The sequence below is a fragment of the Colobus angolensis genome, unplaced genomic scaffold (genome assembly GCF_000951035.1).
Source record: "Colobus angolensis palliatus isolate OR3802 unplaced genomic scaffold, Cang.pa_1.0 Scaffold168, whole genome shotgun sequence".
Lineage (NCBI taxonomy): Eukaryota > Metazoa > Chordata > Mammalia > Primates > Cercopithecidae > Colobus > Colobus angolensis.
The window spans coordinates 1,622,088-1,638,722 of record NW_012114799.1 but is presented as its reverse complement, the minus strand read 5'-3'; the positions used below and the strand labels follow the sequence as shown (position 1 = coordinate 1,638,722).

At 44.7% G+C, this 16,635-nt stretch overlaps 1 protein-coding gene across 1 annotated transcript in view; it reads left to right on the top strand.

Moving 5' to 3' along the window:
* ACTR3 (ARP3 actin-related protein 3 homolog (yeast)) overlaps positions 1–10,626 on the top strand; it is a 122,624-nt gene extending 111,998 nt beyond the window's left edge. The window contains exon 14 of the mRNA XM_011937703.1: positions 10,340–10,626. Coding sequence (XP_011793093.1) covers positions 10,340–10,349 — 10 coding nt within the window. The 3' untranslated portion in view covers positions 10,350–10,626. The remainder of the gene's footprint in view (positions 1–10,339) is intronic.
* The last annotated feature ends 6,009 nt before the right edge of the window (positions 10,627–16,635 follow it).

Here is a 16,635-nt window from a genome sequence, read left to right as displayed (position 1 = left end):
TTCTACTTCCCCTCCTCGATTCCTGGACCCTTGAATGCTGAGATGAGAGAAATAGTAGCATATATTGGATACTGATTCAGAGCATATTTAGCAGTCTGGAGAAATTTGTTCCAGCCCTACAAAATATTGTCACCTAGCGGCACTGCATCTGTGACTTCAAAATGACATTCCACAATTTTAGCAAGCCAGCTGCTTCAAAATGACGAGAAACCTGGTAAGACCAGTGAATTTCATGAGCATGAAACCATTGTCACACTTCTTTGGCTGTGAAGTGAATTCTTGTTCTCATTTTCCCCTACAAAGGGAAGTGATGGCTGAGGGGATCCTCCTTGGCAATAGGATTTGGGGGTGAGAGCGTAGTATGTGATGATAGCATTGGGGTTCCAGGGTGTAGGTGTGTGTGAGGTGGTGTCAGGGCTGGGATGTGGGATGTGGCAACTCTGGCACTAGGGACGGTGCAGTAGCAGCTCTTGCTCAGGGGAGGGGGAGCAGTGTGGACTCTGGGCAGCTCTGTCACTAGTGAAGCTTTGACAAAGACTGTGGGGTTCCCTGGTGATAAAAATTGTGGTGGCACTGCAGATCTGTGCCAGATTGCATGATGGGGTGATGCAGGTAAAATGCTTCCTATGTTTTTCTACGTGGTCACTCTCAGTTTTTCTTCTCTACTGGGTTGCTGCAGCTTCTTCACTGTACTTTGGAGATTTCCTGGGTTATTTCTGTTTGTGGTAGTTGTTAAATTATTCATTGCATTTGTGGTGGGATGTGGGTTGGGACTTCCTAGTCTACCACCTTGCTGATGTCACTCTTTGTAGAAATAGTTTCTGAGGTCAGTGTTTAATATTTGTTCTAACATCAGGGCTCCCCCCGAGCTGCCTTATTCTCCACTCCTCTCCTGTAAACTAGCCAGTCTACAGTCTAGGCTATGTCTTCATTAGATCTATGAATCTCTTCCCACTACAATCTCCATTGTTCTTGAGAGTGCCCTTAGGCTTACTCTGTTGCAAATAAAGTCAGTTCCTTTGGGAAGAGTTTAGAAGCTATTTGTTTTATGGCCAGTTTTCCCTTCTAGGCAAAAATCTCTGAGTCAGGACTCTGGAGCTGGGGGTAGGGACAGTGCCAAGCCTGTTTTGGAGTGACACCGGTACTCCAGAAGCTTAGCGGGTGGGCTGCAGCCTAGGGTTCTCTCAGCTTGGCAGTCCTGGTGTGGAGTCACTGTCTCATGAATGAAGGCAAGGGCTATCAGGCCCCAGTGTTCTCAGTGTGCCACATCTAAAATGAAGCCTTCATTTCATGGCTGGGAATTGGAAGAAAAAAGACAGCACCCTACATCTTGACTGCAGTCACCCAAGACTTGGCCTTGGCAACAAGGTGCTAAGGGCAGAATAAGAAATGTGACAGTCTTGCCCTATGCCCTTGGCTATAGTAGTCTGGAGGGCAGTTTCCACGTCGCTGAACTGGTGGGTAGGGAGATAAAAGGAGTCTTGATTCAAATACCACTGACCTTCACATTTTGTACGGAATTTTTATGTATTTTCTTGAGTAGATGTTTCTTCATTGGCTTAGGGTAAACTCAAGTCCATTTCCAGAGGTCGTTTACAGACCAAGACTAATATTGACTATGCCACTTTAAAAACATGGTTTCCAAGCTTGCTGTAGTCTTTGCTGTTCAATTTCGCAGGAAGAAGAAAGAGCACAGAGGAGTGTCCATGGGGGATTTTATTGACCATGCCGGAAAGTAGGACACATCACTATCACTTGTATGTTACCAGGGCGTAGAAATAACGTGTTTCACTCACCAATAGAACGCAAGTGTCCACCCCAATGGTAAGGGAAGTTGGGAAGTGTCATTTGCCATGGGTTTAACAGTTTTGCCACATGGGTACTTTAAGTTTTCTCTTAGCTTATTTGTATTTTCTAATTTTGCACAATGGATCTATATTTCTAATGCAATGTAAATATAAATAAATTAATAAATACAGAGCAAGCAGTGAGGCAGTAAGTGTAGGGAGTAGAGACAATCTCTTCTAAGAAGTTTTGCTGGTGCCATTACTGGAGTGAGAAACTAGGTTAAGAAAAGGTTTCTAAATATGAAGATTCTGGCATATTTTTGAAAGTTGATAAGAATCATCCAGAAGACAGGAAACAATAAGTCTTTGAGTTGGTTCTCCCTAAAAACTGTATACAGTGTCTCTTTCACTTGAGAGAGGAGAGGGAAATAAAGAAAGAAGGGTTTCAAAATGGTCACCCTTGCTATTTCTTCTCACTAGACGGTAAGGTTCAGGATTTCAAAGCTTTCCTTGGAACATTTGCAAGCAGAAAAAAAAAAACAAAAAAAACACACCAACGACAAAACCAGTGCTTACTGAGCTTGACAAAGTAACAAATTGTGGAAATTTCCAAAGCTAATTATTGCTGGTTTTCTAAAAAATTCCTTTGATATGCTAAGGGTTTTAATTAGAGTCATTAAATACAGAAACCCTTGGGTTGCAAAGAACATAGGAATAGCCTGCTGATGTGTTGATTATGGGTGGGTTGCTATTTATCAACAGAACTTACCCATGACATACAAAATGAGACTGTAATGCAGTGGGACTGCCTTTGCAAACTTTCATGGAGTTAACTCCATTACCAGACAATCTATTGGAAAACTCTATGACAGATAAAAAGAAGGCACTGCGGGAACATATAAAGAGAGAAGTTAATTCTCACTGAGGGAATTAGGATCAACTTTAGAGATGACATAGCATTTGAACACATTCCAGAAGGCCAGTAGGGATTTAGACAGGAGACCTTGGAGAGAAGGCATGCTAGGCTGGGAGTGCCAACATGGCTGGAAGGCAGAGGATGAGCAATAGGAGGCGTTGGGAGTTAGCTTGGCTGGGGATGGTGAATGTGCAGAAGCACAGTGGAAGGTCAGTCCAGAGAGGCAGTGACAGTACAGCCTGGAGGGTGGAGGGTGATGCATGTCAGCTTAAGGAGTTGTGCTTTCAGCTCTTAGTTCTGAGCAGTTTTTAGAAAAACTAATCTACTAATAATACAGAGGCAGGGGTGAGGATGGAAGAAATATTGGAAGCTGACTAGAAGGAGGTGAGTGCACAGTTTGTTCAGGAGGTGATGACACATTGATTAGAGCTGGCAGAGAGATGTGGGGGAGATATTAAGACACCCATAGAGCGTGAGGAGGACTTTTTACAGCTTCCAGAGAGGAGAAAGTGGTGATCACAGATCTACAGGGCTCTTTGAGCCTTCCCCAGATGTGGGACAGAGAAAGTTTGAGGTAGATGCTATTTTAAGAGCCAAGACAAGGATTCTCCCTCTCTGCAGAGCATCCTTGCAAACTCTCGAGGGAAACCAGTGCTTCATGTTGTTAAAGTTTTACAAGTTATGGCATAAATTGTTCTTCAAGTGTCAAATGCAGTGACCAATAAATCAGAGAGGATTATCTGAGATTTGCAATTGTGGAATTATTGATTTTGCACCTAGCCTTGGATGCACTGAGCCGGGTCTCCTCTGAGGCAGCATGCTGCAGCCCTGCCCTGTCCAGTCACCTCACTCTCACCTGGAAGAATCCTGTTCTTTAGTGAAAATAAGTCACAGAGGTCCTCACAGGTGAACGCTCCAGGTGCACCCCAGAGAGCTGCCCCACTAGCTCTGGCTGGCTGATGCCATTTTGGGCTCCAAGCACTTCTCACTATAAATCCACCACAGGTGTCCTCATTCTCCATCACCCAGTCCTTTGTTCCGTCATTCATTTAGCAAGACTTCACTGAGCCCTGAGAGGCTCACTGCTTCCCTGTGGGGCTACAATAGTAAACACCACAGACAGGTGCTGGTGGGGAAGACAGCCAAACAGACCAGGAATTATAAAACACCTCAAAAAGTGCTCTGATGGGGGAAACACAGAGTGCTGAGGAAACATGTGGGAGAGTTGTTGGGGAAGTTTCTGGAAGGAGTGGCATGGTGAGAACTTCAGTCATCTTGGATGAGTTCCTCTTCCAACGCTCCAGCCCCACATACCATCTTCTATGCACTCTGTTGATTCTTCCCTATGACATCTACCAGGTCAGTCCTCTCCTTTCTACTATTTCCCATAAGGAATTTTTCCAACAGCTTCTCTGGGAGGCAGAGTTAGGAAACCAGGCAGGCCTGGAAGTTCCAGCTGTGTGGCCTTGAGCGAGTCACTAAACCCCTCTCAGTCTCAGTAATGCCTTACTCGTAGATATATCTTGAAAAACAAATAAGAGAATATTTCAAAAAACAGCCCCAGGTCTGGCATTTAAAAGATAATCATTCCAGTTTCCTTTCTGAGCCTACAGTCTCTTCTTTTGTTGAATATACTCTCTTGACAGCTGCCAAATTCATCTTTCCCACACTTTCATCTTATCTCTCCTTTGCTCAAACATTTTCAGATTCCATAGCCTATGGAATAAAGGCTGTCACTCAGGATCTCTGCAGAAATGACTGAAGAGAACATAGGAAGGAGAAAGGGAGGGGTTCCAGGAGCACAGGGCAGGGGCCTCGCTCACACAGGCCGTTGGACATCTGGAAGGTTCCCAGAGGAAGCGATCCCAGAGCTGAGAGATAAAAGCTGAACTAGGCAAGAAGAGGGGGAAAAGAGGTGTCTAGATAAAGGCTGTTAGGGAGGAAGCAGCCAGTAGGGCTGGAGTGCAGAGAGCAGGGAGGTGGTCAGATGGACCAGGACCTGTCCGGAACCCAGAGCCTAGTGGGTCAAGAGTTTGTTGGCTTATTTACCAGATGTGAAGCAATGAAAGCCATGCCAGTGCTGTTTCCTCTGTTGTGTTTTGTTTTTGTTCGTGTCCGGTGAGACAGGGTCTTGCTCCATCACCGGGCTGAGTTGCAGTGGTGCCATTTTGGTTCACTGTAGCCTTGACCTCCCAGGCTCAAGTGAATCTCCCATCTCAGCCTCCAGAGTAACTGGGATTACAGGCATGCACCACAATGCCCTGCTCACTTTTGTATTTTTTGGTAGAGATGGGGTTTCACCATGTTGTCCAGGCTGGTCTTGAACTCCTGAGCTCAAGTGATCTGCTTGGCTCGGCCTCCCAAAGTGCTGGGATTACAAGGTGAGCCACCGTGCCTGGCTGTGCCAGCATTTCAAGCTGTTGCTTGTTGACACATCAGTTTTTCTTGCTTGGACAGGATGATCTCTGTATGCTTTATGGTAAGCACCACAGGTGTTCAATACATTTAACTGACCAGGTGAATGCAGTCGTAACTGTAGAAATGGAGGGAAAGAATTCTGGTCACTGCATCTTCTGATTTTTCAGGTGAGAGTTCCTTGAAGCTTCACGGCAATTCCCCAGCCACAGAGTGTCTGAAGACTGCTGCAGGTCCAGTTTGAGTTGCTTTTACTCTCCAGGAACACACAGATGTGACTAAAAAAATCTGCATTCCCCCAAAGTAACAAAATTCATGCTACTCCAGAGACCCAGACAAAGGGGAATTAAGCTTGCTTGAACTTGAGCCTGGGGACCAGGACGCTGATGGAGGCTTTGCAGATTCTTGGGGTCTCCATGGAGACGAACAGATTCTGGCAAAATTTCTTTCTTGGGAGAAAGGCAGTGTTGGCTGCTTTCTTTCCTCTGGACGCCCTCAGAATGCAAGACTCATAAAAGTGCTGTGTATAGATTCTCTGCAGACATGGGGCCATTTTGTACCATTTCTGGCTTCTTCAGAGCCCTCCTGAAGAGCTGTCTGGCATCCAGCATCCAGGGTGTCCAGCTGCCTCCACAAACAGGGAGAGCTCATCAGTGATGGGTGACAGAAGTCACACAACCAAGAGCCATGTGTCTGATTCATAACACCTTATGCAAAGTGAACGCTCACGATGTTTTTTTTAGCAAAATATGTGTGGAGAATAAAAAGGAATAATAGCCAAGTTTCCAGGTGACTCTCTTGCTTAGAGCCGAAAAACAAAAACACGTGGTTCAAGCTTCTCAAATGTTAAGGGCTTACAATTAACCAGAAATCTGGTTATAGAGAAGCTTCTGATCTGATTCAATAGGTACGGAGTGTAGTTGGAAGCTCTGCATTTCTAACAAGCTCCCTGGTGGTGCTCATGCTACTGGTTCGAGGACTGCCCACAGGGCCACAAGGAAGTAAATGGGGCAGCCAACTGTCAGTCAAATTCTGAGCCAGGGCAACAGTCACGCTTGAGTTTACGTGCATGAGGTCCAGTGTAGTGTTGGAAGATTCATTTCTTTTACACCTGTGGAAATATATGAGCATGCAACTGTCTTCGTCTGTTTGTGTTGCTACGAAGAAATACTTGAGGCTGGGTAGTTTAATAGAGAAAAGGCTTTTATTTGGCTCACAAATATGTAGACTATACAAGAAGCATGGCACCAGCACCTACATCTGGTGAGGCCTCAGGCTGCTTCCACTCACGGTGGAAGGCAAAGGGAGCCCGTGTGCAGAGATCACATTTTGTGTGTGTGTGTGTGTGTGTGAGAGAGAGAGAGAGAGAGAGAGGTGGGGAAGGAGGTGCCAGACTCTTTTTCCAGGAATGAATAGGATAGAACTCACTTATTACCTTGAGGATGACACCAAGCCATTCATCAGGGATCTTATCTCATAACCCAAACCTCTCCCACTGGGTCCCACTTCCAACACTGGGAATCACATTTTAAAGTGAGATTTGGAGGGGTCAAACAAACCAAACTCTAGCATATACCAAGTACATGAATTGAATGTTATCTTTACACCAAGGAGACTAGTGTTGTGGGCAAGTCAATATAGCACATGATTTTGAGTGGTTTTTAAAATATTTGAGAATCATTGAATATTTTTAGTTTTTTTTCATCATAGCTTCATTCCCTCAACAAGTATTTATGGAGTATTTGTCATGTATTAAGCATCTCTCATAGCCGTGGAAGACACTCTTCCTATTCTCCTTAAGTTCCCTGTCTAGTGAGTGAGGCAGAGATAAAACAAATGATAATAGTTTAACAGTATCGTGATCACACCAGCATTGTACAGCAGCATTATATGAGCCATGGATTCTAGCCTCCAATGTAATTTAGAATTTTCTAGTTGCCATGGAAATATGTGAGCATATATTGCTGTTTACATTTATATTTAAAAATGTAAAACAGCAACAAACCCCGTGTGAAATTAATTTTACCAGTATGTTTTATTTTAATCCACTGTAGTCAAAATTATCCTTTCAATTTGTAATCGATCTAAAAAGGCATTAGTGAGATATTTTGCATTTTAAAAAATGCTAAGTGATAGATAGATTCCCCTCCAAATCTCTCGCTGAAATGTGACCCCCACTGTTGGAGGTGGGGTCTGGCGGCGGGTATTTGGGTCATGGGGGCAGATCCCTCATGCATGGCACCGTGCCCTTCTCATGCTAATGAGTGAGTTCTTGCTTTATTAGTTTCCACCAGATCTGACTGTGGAAAGAGCCTGGAACCTCCTCTTTTCTGTTGCTCCTTGTCTGTCCGTGTAACATACCTGCTCCCCCTTCACTTTCCACCATGATTGGAAGCTTCCTGAGGCCTCACCAGAAGCAGATGCTGGCACAATGCTTCTTGTATAGGCTTCAGAAGTGACAGCCCAGTAAACCTCGTTTTTTTGTAAATAATCCAGCATCCGGTATTCCTTCACAGCAACGCAAAATGGACGAATACACTAAGTTATCAGAATCCGGTGTACATTTTGCCCTTACAAAACATCTGAATTCGGACTAGCCATGAGTCACACACTCAGGAGCCACACATCTGAGATGATTGCAGTCATCAACCACAGTGCGCCAAAGAACTTACTCATGTAACCAAATGCCACCTGTTCCCCAAAAACCTATGGAGATAAACAATTTTAAATAATAACAATTAAAAAAAAAAAGAAAATGGGGGCTCAGGAGATGAAGGCACCGGTGGAAGATCCAGTAAGTGATAAGCAGCCAAATCAGAATGGAAGCCGAGGAGTGGAGTGGGGAACAACTGCCTTTGCTGTAGAAGCTGAGGGGTGGGTCAGGGAAAGAGGTAATCTACTGCACTGCAGGGAAGGGTGGGAGAGTCACATCTGGAGGGGTAGAGAAGAGATTTGAGAAGCTTCTGCTACCCGTCCCAAGGAACAGATGGGTGTGGTGGGAAGGTGGGTAGCCACTCCTGGAAACAGTTGAGAGGGCAGGCTTGGTGCTTAGAAATGGGCTCAGAGAGAAACCTTGTGCTCTCTCGTCCTGCGTCACTCACCTTCCCTCTCGCCGGTGGCTGGCTGAGAGACTGTTATGTCCAGAGGCTCAGTGTTTCTGGCTTCTTGTTCTAGCCCAGTGAATCTATTCTGAATGTGTTCTGAGCCCAGGATGGAGCTAAGCCTTGTGGCTTCTGTTCACTGAAGGGTGACTATCTTCTGTCTTCCTTCAGGGCAGACTTGGAGTGACCCTGTCCTCCTGCCTGTTATTCTCTTGCTCCTAGAACTCCAGTGCTTCTCTGAGATGATGCCTCAGTGGAGCCTCTGGCCCTTCAGGAAAAGAAGGAACTGCTCTTGAGAGCTCTTTCCAATAGGCTGTCCCAGTCAGCTAAAGCAGTGGCCATAGAGCAGTGGCCATAATCAAGGGGCACTCATTCCGGTTCTGACTCTGACCAGAAAGGTGAGACACTGTGCCAGGCTTTTTACAAACATTCTCAACTTATCTCCCCACTTTTTTTTTGAGATGCCACTCAGATTCCCAACTTATCTCCCCACTTTTTTTTTTTGAGATACCACTCAGACTTACATCCTCTCCCTCTCCCTCTGCCAGAGGAGGGGAAGGATGATCATCCATGGCAAAAGGTAGTTGCAGTGAAGCAACACCAAGAGCCAGCTTCACCTTAGGAGAGGATGCTGTGCCTCCACCCAGTGGTTTCCGGGGCTCTACCTGTTCAGAGAAACTTCTCTAGCAGCAAACTATAGAAATAATCCCTGAAAGTACAGTCTTGCAATTCATTCCTCTTAATAAACCAGTGGACAGGTATTGTCGTCCCATTTTACAGATGTGAAGACCACAACGTGATACCAGCTTACTCCTGCAAGAATGGCCATAATTAAAAACTAAAAAAATGAATAGCTGTTGGTGTGGATGCAGTAAAAAGGGAACACGTCTACACTGCTGGTGGGAATGTAAACTGGTACAGCCACTATGGAAAAGATCGTGGAGATTCCTTAAAGAACTAAAAGTAGAACTACCGTTTGATCCAGCAATCCCACTACTTGGTATCTACCCAGAGGAAAATAAGTCATTATACAAAAAAGATACTTGATCACACATGTTTAGAGCAACATGCAATTGTAAAAATGTGGAAACAACACAAATGCCCATCAATCAACGAGTGGATAAATAAACTCCGATATATATATATGTATATATATATATCCATCCAATGGAATACTACTCAGCCATAAAAAGGAATGAATTAATGGCATTTGCAGCAACGTGGATGGGATCGGAGACTATTATTCTGAGTGAAGTAACCCAGGAATGAAAAACCAAATATCGTATGTTCTCACTCATAAGTGGGAGCTAAGCTATGAGAATAAGAATGACACAATGGACTTTGGGGACTCAGGGGGAAAGGGTGGGCAGGGGGTGAGAGATAAAAGACTACTAATTGGGTTCAGTGTATATTGCTTGGGTGATGGGTGCACCAAAATCTCACAAATCACCACCAAAGAACTTACTCGTAACCAAATGCCACCTGTTCCCCCAAAACCTATGGAGATAAAAAATTTTAAATAATAATAATAATAAAAAAAGAAAATGGGGGCTCAGGAGATGAAGGCACTGGTGGAAGATCCAGTAAGTGATAAGTAGCCAAATTAGGATGGAAGCTGAGGTGACTGTGCTTCCCAAGGCCCCTTCTTTCTCCACAGTACACTTCTGCAAACACATAGATCCCAGAGATGTGTGTCTCGTACTTTATACAATAATCAGTCAACAAGTGTTAAGTCTTAAACAAGTGTTTAAGACTGACATGTGGGGAAGAATGCTATGCCAGGTGTGCAGGACATAGTTCCCTCCTCAGCAGCTTATGCTCTAGGATGACATGCAAAAGCCTGTGATAGGCGAACAAGCAGTGAAATAGCAAACAAACAAACAAACAAACAAACAAAAATCAAAATAGTTTCAGGAGTAATTTGTGAGTGAGCCTAGATACAATCAGTTAGCATTTAAATTCATAAAAGCTTTAACCTTGGCTGAAGGAGTGTCAGGCAGCAGCTTGGACATAGGTGAGGCATATTTTGAGCTGCGGGCAAGTGGGTCTTCCTAGATTTCCTGAACTCACACTTACAATTTGCCCAGGATTTCAACCTTATTGTTTTCTACCTTTTCCAGGCAGCAGTGAGGATGCCAGGGTCCCTGGGTTTCTAGAAGACAAGTTTTCAGCTGCAGATACAAACATTAGGACGTCAATGTATCTGTCAGGAGAACACCTGGGACAGTGTTGAGAACACAGAACCTGGAGGCTAAACCCCTAGCTTTCTATGCTGGCTGAGAGTCTGTGGGCACATTACTCAGCATCTCTGAACCTCGTGCCCCTCCTCTGTGACATGTAGATTGCTAAACCCATCTCACAGGGCTGTCTTCAGAGTTTAAATAATAAAATAACACATGAGGGGTCTGGGCATCTATCAGTGTTTCTGACCCACTTATTTTTTATTAATCCTTTCCCTACACCTAATACTCTAACTAACCTTTTGGATTCTCACTTAATGAGAAAAAGCAAAATTAATTTGAGCAGCTTTGCTATGAACATTTGCAAGTGGTTTCAGTTTGGGAATTTGCCTTCATGGAGAAGAGTGGGTGGATCTACATGGCACACACCATTTCTTTTTTTTTTTTGAAACGGAGTTCTGGCTCTGTTGCCCAGGCTGGAGTGCTGTGGCGCAATGTCGGCTCACTGCAACCTCCGCCTCCCGGGTTCACGCCATTCTCCTGTCTCAGCCTCCCGCGTAGCTAGGACTACAGGCGCCTGCCACCACGCCCGGTTACTTTTTTTGTATTTTTAGTAGAGGCAGGGTTTCACCGTGTTAGCCAGGATGGTCTCGATCTCCTGACCTCAGGCACACACTATTTCTTGACAACTTAAAAGTCATTCCCAATCTCCTTTCCCTTCAGGGTCTCTTGCTCAGAGGCCAGAGCACCAAACACTTGCTTGTAAAGGCCATGCAAGTCAGTTCTGCTCCATCCATTCTCTCATGCTTCTATGCAGCGCTCAACAGAGGGTATGAGGACATTCAATATGTGCCAGGCACCATTTTGGTCACAGAGGAGACAGGCAGAAAAGAGAAATAGGTACAGTCATGCTCCACGTGAAGATGTTTTGGACAATGACAGTTGGCATATATGCAGGTGATCCCATAAGATTAAAAGCCCATATTTTTACTGTACTTTTTCTATGTTTGAATATGTTTAGATACAGAAACACTTACCATTGTGTTACAGTTGCCTTAGTATTCAGTACAGTAGCCTGCTGAACAGGTCTGTAGCCCAGGAGCGATAGGTCATACCATATAGCCTAGGGGTGGTGTGCATGCTAGGCTATACCATCTAGGTTAGTGTAAGTAAAACCTAAGATGTCCACATAATGATGAAATTGGCTAACAACACATTTCTCAGAATGTGTCCCTGTTAAGTGACACATGATTATATATGCGTTAGATAATGCTATGAAAAATAAAGCATGGAAAGGATGGGGGAAGGGAAGCTGGAATGATGAATAGGATGGTCAGGGAAGGTCTCACTGCAAAGCTGAAATGTGAGCAAAGGCTGAAGGAGGTGAGGGGGTAAACTGGGAGGTTAGAGGTGGACATCATGCCAGATGGAGGGAACAGCAAGTGCAAAAGCCCAGTCAGGGAGAGTGCCTGGCCTGTGACAAAGCAGTGGGAGCCCAAGCTGGAATGTGCAGTAGGAGGAGACAGGAATATGCAGTAGGGGTGAAGTCAGCGCAGAGATGGGCTGGCCAGATCACGCAGTCCTCCTAAGCCCCCCTGAGGAGCCCGGACTTTATTCTTGAGTGTGCTGGGAAGCTGTTGGAGGGTTTGAAGCAGAGGACTGGTACGGTCCCACTTCTCCTTCAATGTGCTCACTGTGGTTGCTGTATTGAGAACAGACAGAATGGGGGAAGGGAAGACGGTGGGATCCATCCTAGGCACTGGGTCATATGATGGCACCTCGGACCCAGGGTGGTAGTAGAGGTAAGCAGACATCAGCTGGAGGCTTCTCGGAAAGGTTTTGATTTCCTAATAAAAAGAGACAGACCGTGCTGAAGCACCCCTTCTGTCTTTCGTCTTCTTAGTGGCCATGACGCTCTGACTTGCAGCAGCCATTTTTGGCTAAAACGCATGTAGAGACATCGTCTCTTCATATTGGGTTCAAAGTTGAGCCTCTGAACAAAGGGCAGTGACTGCCTAGCTGCAGAGTTGTTGTTTTGTGAATGAACAGACTGCTGCCTGGGAATGCTCTGCAGTCAGGCTTTCTGTGGCTTGCAGCTGAATGCACCATCTTCAGTGAAACCACGCCCTCAAAGACTCCTCGCTCTCCTGAACCCCTTCACCAAGACCACACCAACGAGAAAGCCCAGATTTGAAGCTGCTCATGAGCTACTCCAAAAAGCAAAAGGCCCCTGGGTGACTGCAGGGAGAAGGGATCTCAAACACGTTCTCTCTTAATCCCCAATCATCTGAGCTAATCTCCAAATGGACAAAGTAATCAATTTAAGTAATAAATATGGCTTATTCCAAGGGCTAAATAAATGACTGGAACAATTCCCCAAACTGTGGTTTCCATTGGATAATTGAAATTATGCAAGGGCATGGAAATTTTTCAACAAATAAAATATGTCTGAAAATCTATTAAAGATATGTCTGCAAAAATCATTTGAAAAGGCCCAACTCAGCAATAAAAAATAAATTACATTTCCGTTCTTGCTCTTGCTCCCTTTGGGAAAGAGTCCATTACAATCCACTTCGTGGACAAATGAAACAGGCACATTTCAGAATAAATGACTCCCCATGTTCTAACCAGGATGTTTAGACCATGAGATAATGATTCTACACTGAAAATAGGAAAACATCCCTTCGCTGTTGCTCTGATAATGTATCTGCTGTTGTGTCTCATCTGTGGGGCTTTTGGAGTCTGAGTTTTCCACCTGTGAATTTGAGTGACAGACAACTTTACTCAGAGATGTTGGAGCTCATGTGGGCCAAGTAGACCAGCCCTGTGGGGACCGAAGCCTTCACTAGAATCTCTTATGTGTGTTTTCATCTTATCCTGAGCAACAGGGTTCAGAGGAGAAAGGCCCTCCAAAGGCTAAGCTGGAAAGTTGACCAAAGGAATGTAATTTTTGAACTGTGAGTCTAAAGGCCTTCTGGGTAATTTCTTTCCAATGTGATGCAGCTTTGCGAGTTGGCTTCAAAAGTTGGTTGAGTTTGTGGCTCCACCAGCCTCCTACATTGTCCTCTTCATATTGGGTTCAAAGCTGCTTCCTTGACTCCTCTTCAAATAAAGACCGCATAGCTTAAAGCTATAATCTTTTTTGCTTCTGTTTCTTCTCATTGGTTTTTATTGTTGCTCTGAGAGCTGGCCTGCATTTTGCTAACTGCCTTGGGCAAGGCATGATCTGTGATTTCCCCTCTCCAGATGGGCACCAGCAGCAGAGGCTGCACATTTGTGCTGGATTGGGCTGGCCATCCGTATTTACCTTCAAGCAGAGGTGATTCATTCTCTGGGAAACTTGGAATGGGCAAGAGACACAGCTTCTCCTCACGCTAAGTCCAGACCTCCTCTCAACTGAGAAATAGCAGAGCCATGATTCCATTGCTTAAAGAAAGCTAGTTGCCTCTAGCCCCAAATGAAGAAAAGAATAAATAAATAAATTGCCCACATGAATGGCCTGCTGCATGGAAGGCAGGCAGCTCAGTGGGGACGAGGTGATAACTAGTGGTTGAAGTAGGGCCACTTCCTCCAAACACAGAGAAAACTACAGCTGTGCTACCAGCCTTTATCTTGTAAGCAAGGGAAGTGGATTCTCTTAAACAAGACCAAGGCTCTTGCTGGGTGTGGGAAGGGAGGTGGAGAATGGTTGTCTTTTTTCTTCCATGGTGACAGCAAGCCTACTAATGATTAGAAAGAGAAGGCTGAGATGAGATGATTGCTTGAGGCCAGAAGTTCGAGACCAGCCTGGGCGACATAGTGAGCTCTCATCTCTACTAAAAATAAAAAGATTAGGCCAGGCATGGTGGCTCACGCATGTAACCCCAGCATGTTGGGAAGCTGAGATGGGCAGATCACTTGAGCTCAGGAGTTTGAGACCAGCCTAGGCAACATGGAGAAACCCTGTCTCTGCTAAAAATACAAAAATTAGCCGGGTGTGGTGGCGTGCCACGTGCCTGTAGTCTCAGCTACTTGGGAGGCTGAGGTGGGAAGATCACCTGAGCCTGGGGAGGTTGAGGGTCTGGTGAGCTGAAATGATGCCACCGCACTCCAGTGAAGGCAACAGAGTGACATCCTGTCTAAAAAAAAATAAAACCCACAAAAATAGCTGGGCGAGGTGCTGTGCACTTGTAGTTCCAGCTACTCAGGAGGCTGAGCTGGGAGGATTGCTTGAACCCAGGAGATCTAGGCTGTAGTGAGCTATGATTATGCCACTGCACCCCAGCCTGGGTGACACAGCGAAAATCTGTCTCTAAAAACAAACGAACAAACAAAAAACAGGAACAGAGTGCCTTGGTAATAGAGTTGTGAACACTTTCTATCTGCCAGACAACAGAGCCAATGACTTTATATATTTTAATTCATTCAATCCACAAAGCAATATCATGAGGAATCTGCTCTTAGCCCCATTTTACAGGTGAGGAAAAGAAAGCTTAGAGAAGGCAAGTGCCCTGCCCAGGGTACCAGGTAGCAAGGGGGGCTGGAAAGATTTGGAGGCAGGCAGTCAAAGCCATCACTCAGCCTGTACAGGACTGCTTTAAGGGCTGCCAGGATGGCTTCTGTAGATGCTCAAGGTGTGTAGAATTGAGTTTCTATTTCTTAGTGACCTGAAATCTGCTCTTTTACTCAGGTGTGAGCACCTCCTCTTTTACATTCTCTCTCCCTGCCTCTTCCTCAATCACTCTTTTATAATCCAATAAAGGGAATAGCAATGGCTGCCCTGAAAGGGGAAGTTGCTTTGGGAGCTTTTGGCTTACAGCAGCTCTCTTTTATTCACAGGGGATCTTTCCCACGACTGTCAGTGGATGCCTGAAATTGCAGATAGCACCGAACCCTATACATACCCTCTTTTTTCCTATACATACATATCTATGGTAGAGATTAATTTATAAATTAGGCACAGTAAGAGATTAACAACAATAATAACATAATAGAACAATTATAACAATAAGCCAGCATCACTACTCTTGTGCTTAAGGCTATAATTAAGTAAAATAAGGATCACTTGAACACAACCACTGTGATACTTGGACAGTCAATTTGATAATTGAAGACAGCTATTAAATGACAAAGGGGCAGGTGGCACAGACAGTGTGGAAATGCTGGGCCGAAAAAGGATTCCCATCCCTGGCAGGATGGAGGAAGACAGCCTGAGATTTCGTCGTGCTACTCAGAAGGTCATGCAATTTTAAACTTATAAACTGCTTATTTCTGGGATTTTTCACTTAATGTTTTTGGTTGACTGTGGGTAACAGAAACTGCAGATGAGGGAGACTCCTGCTCTTGTAGTGGAGCATTGGCAGGCTGCTCAGCTGACCTTGGCAGCCCTGGACCCTGGGACAGTCCATCAGCCTGACTGATTTTTCTCCCCTCAGTGGCAACCTGAGAGTAGCTTCACCTGTGGCTTGAATGGCATCCAGTAATTTCATTGTGGATTGTTGAGTTCACTGGCATGGCTGCAGGGGATGGCAGTAGAAGTATCTGTCAGAAGCAAGTCAGAAGCGAGAGAACCCAGTTGGGAGTAGAAGGGACCATTTGCCAATGCCCTGCTGCCACGAAACCTGGTCTCCCAGGGTAGTCGGGCTGCTGACTGGGAGGATAACTGAGATTAATGTGACTTCTAGACCACAGGTGGGTATCTTTCCCTACCATTCATGTGCCCCATTCCTATCCTGATTTTTGAAATGTTATAATTGGACATTTTCATTTAAGGCTCCTTATCTTAAAAATCAATGGTGGATTAACCAGTAAAATGAAAGAAAGGAGAAAAGTTTTATTTTAATGAGAAGATTCAGACTTTTGCAATCAGAAAATCTATAAGGAACTTTTTATATTACACCATACATGTAAGCTATGAATTTCAAAAAATAACGTTATATTTTGAGTTACGCACGGAAGCAACTGTGGAATGCCAAGATCTTTTGATAACTTTTAGTGTCTATTGGTGCTTTCAGTCTTAATATGGGCCTAGTTAAAATGTAAGTACTCTTGAAAGATCACCACTTTGCATGAGTTTTCTATTGCTATGTAACAAATTACTGTGTATTTAGTGGTTTCAAACAATGCCCATGTATTTTCTTGGTAATTTCTGGCAAGTCATTTCCATTTCTGGACTTCAGGTTTCCCCTCTGTAGTGTGCAGTGGGAAGTTGGTGAGTTGGAAGCATTTCCTAAGGGCCTTGTCAGTTTACACATTCT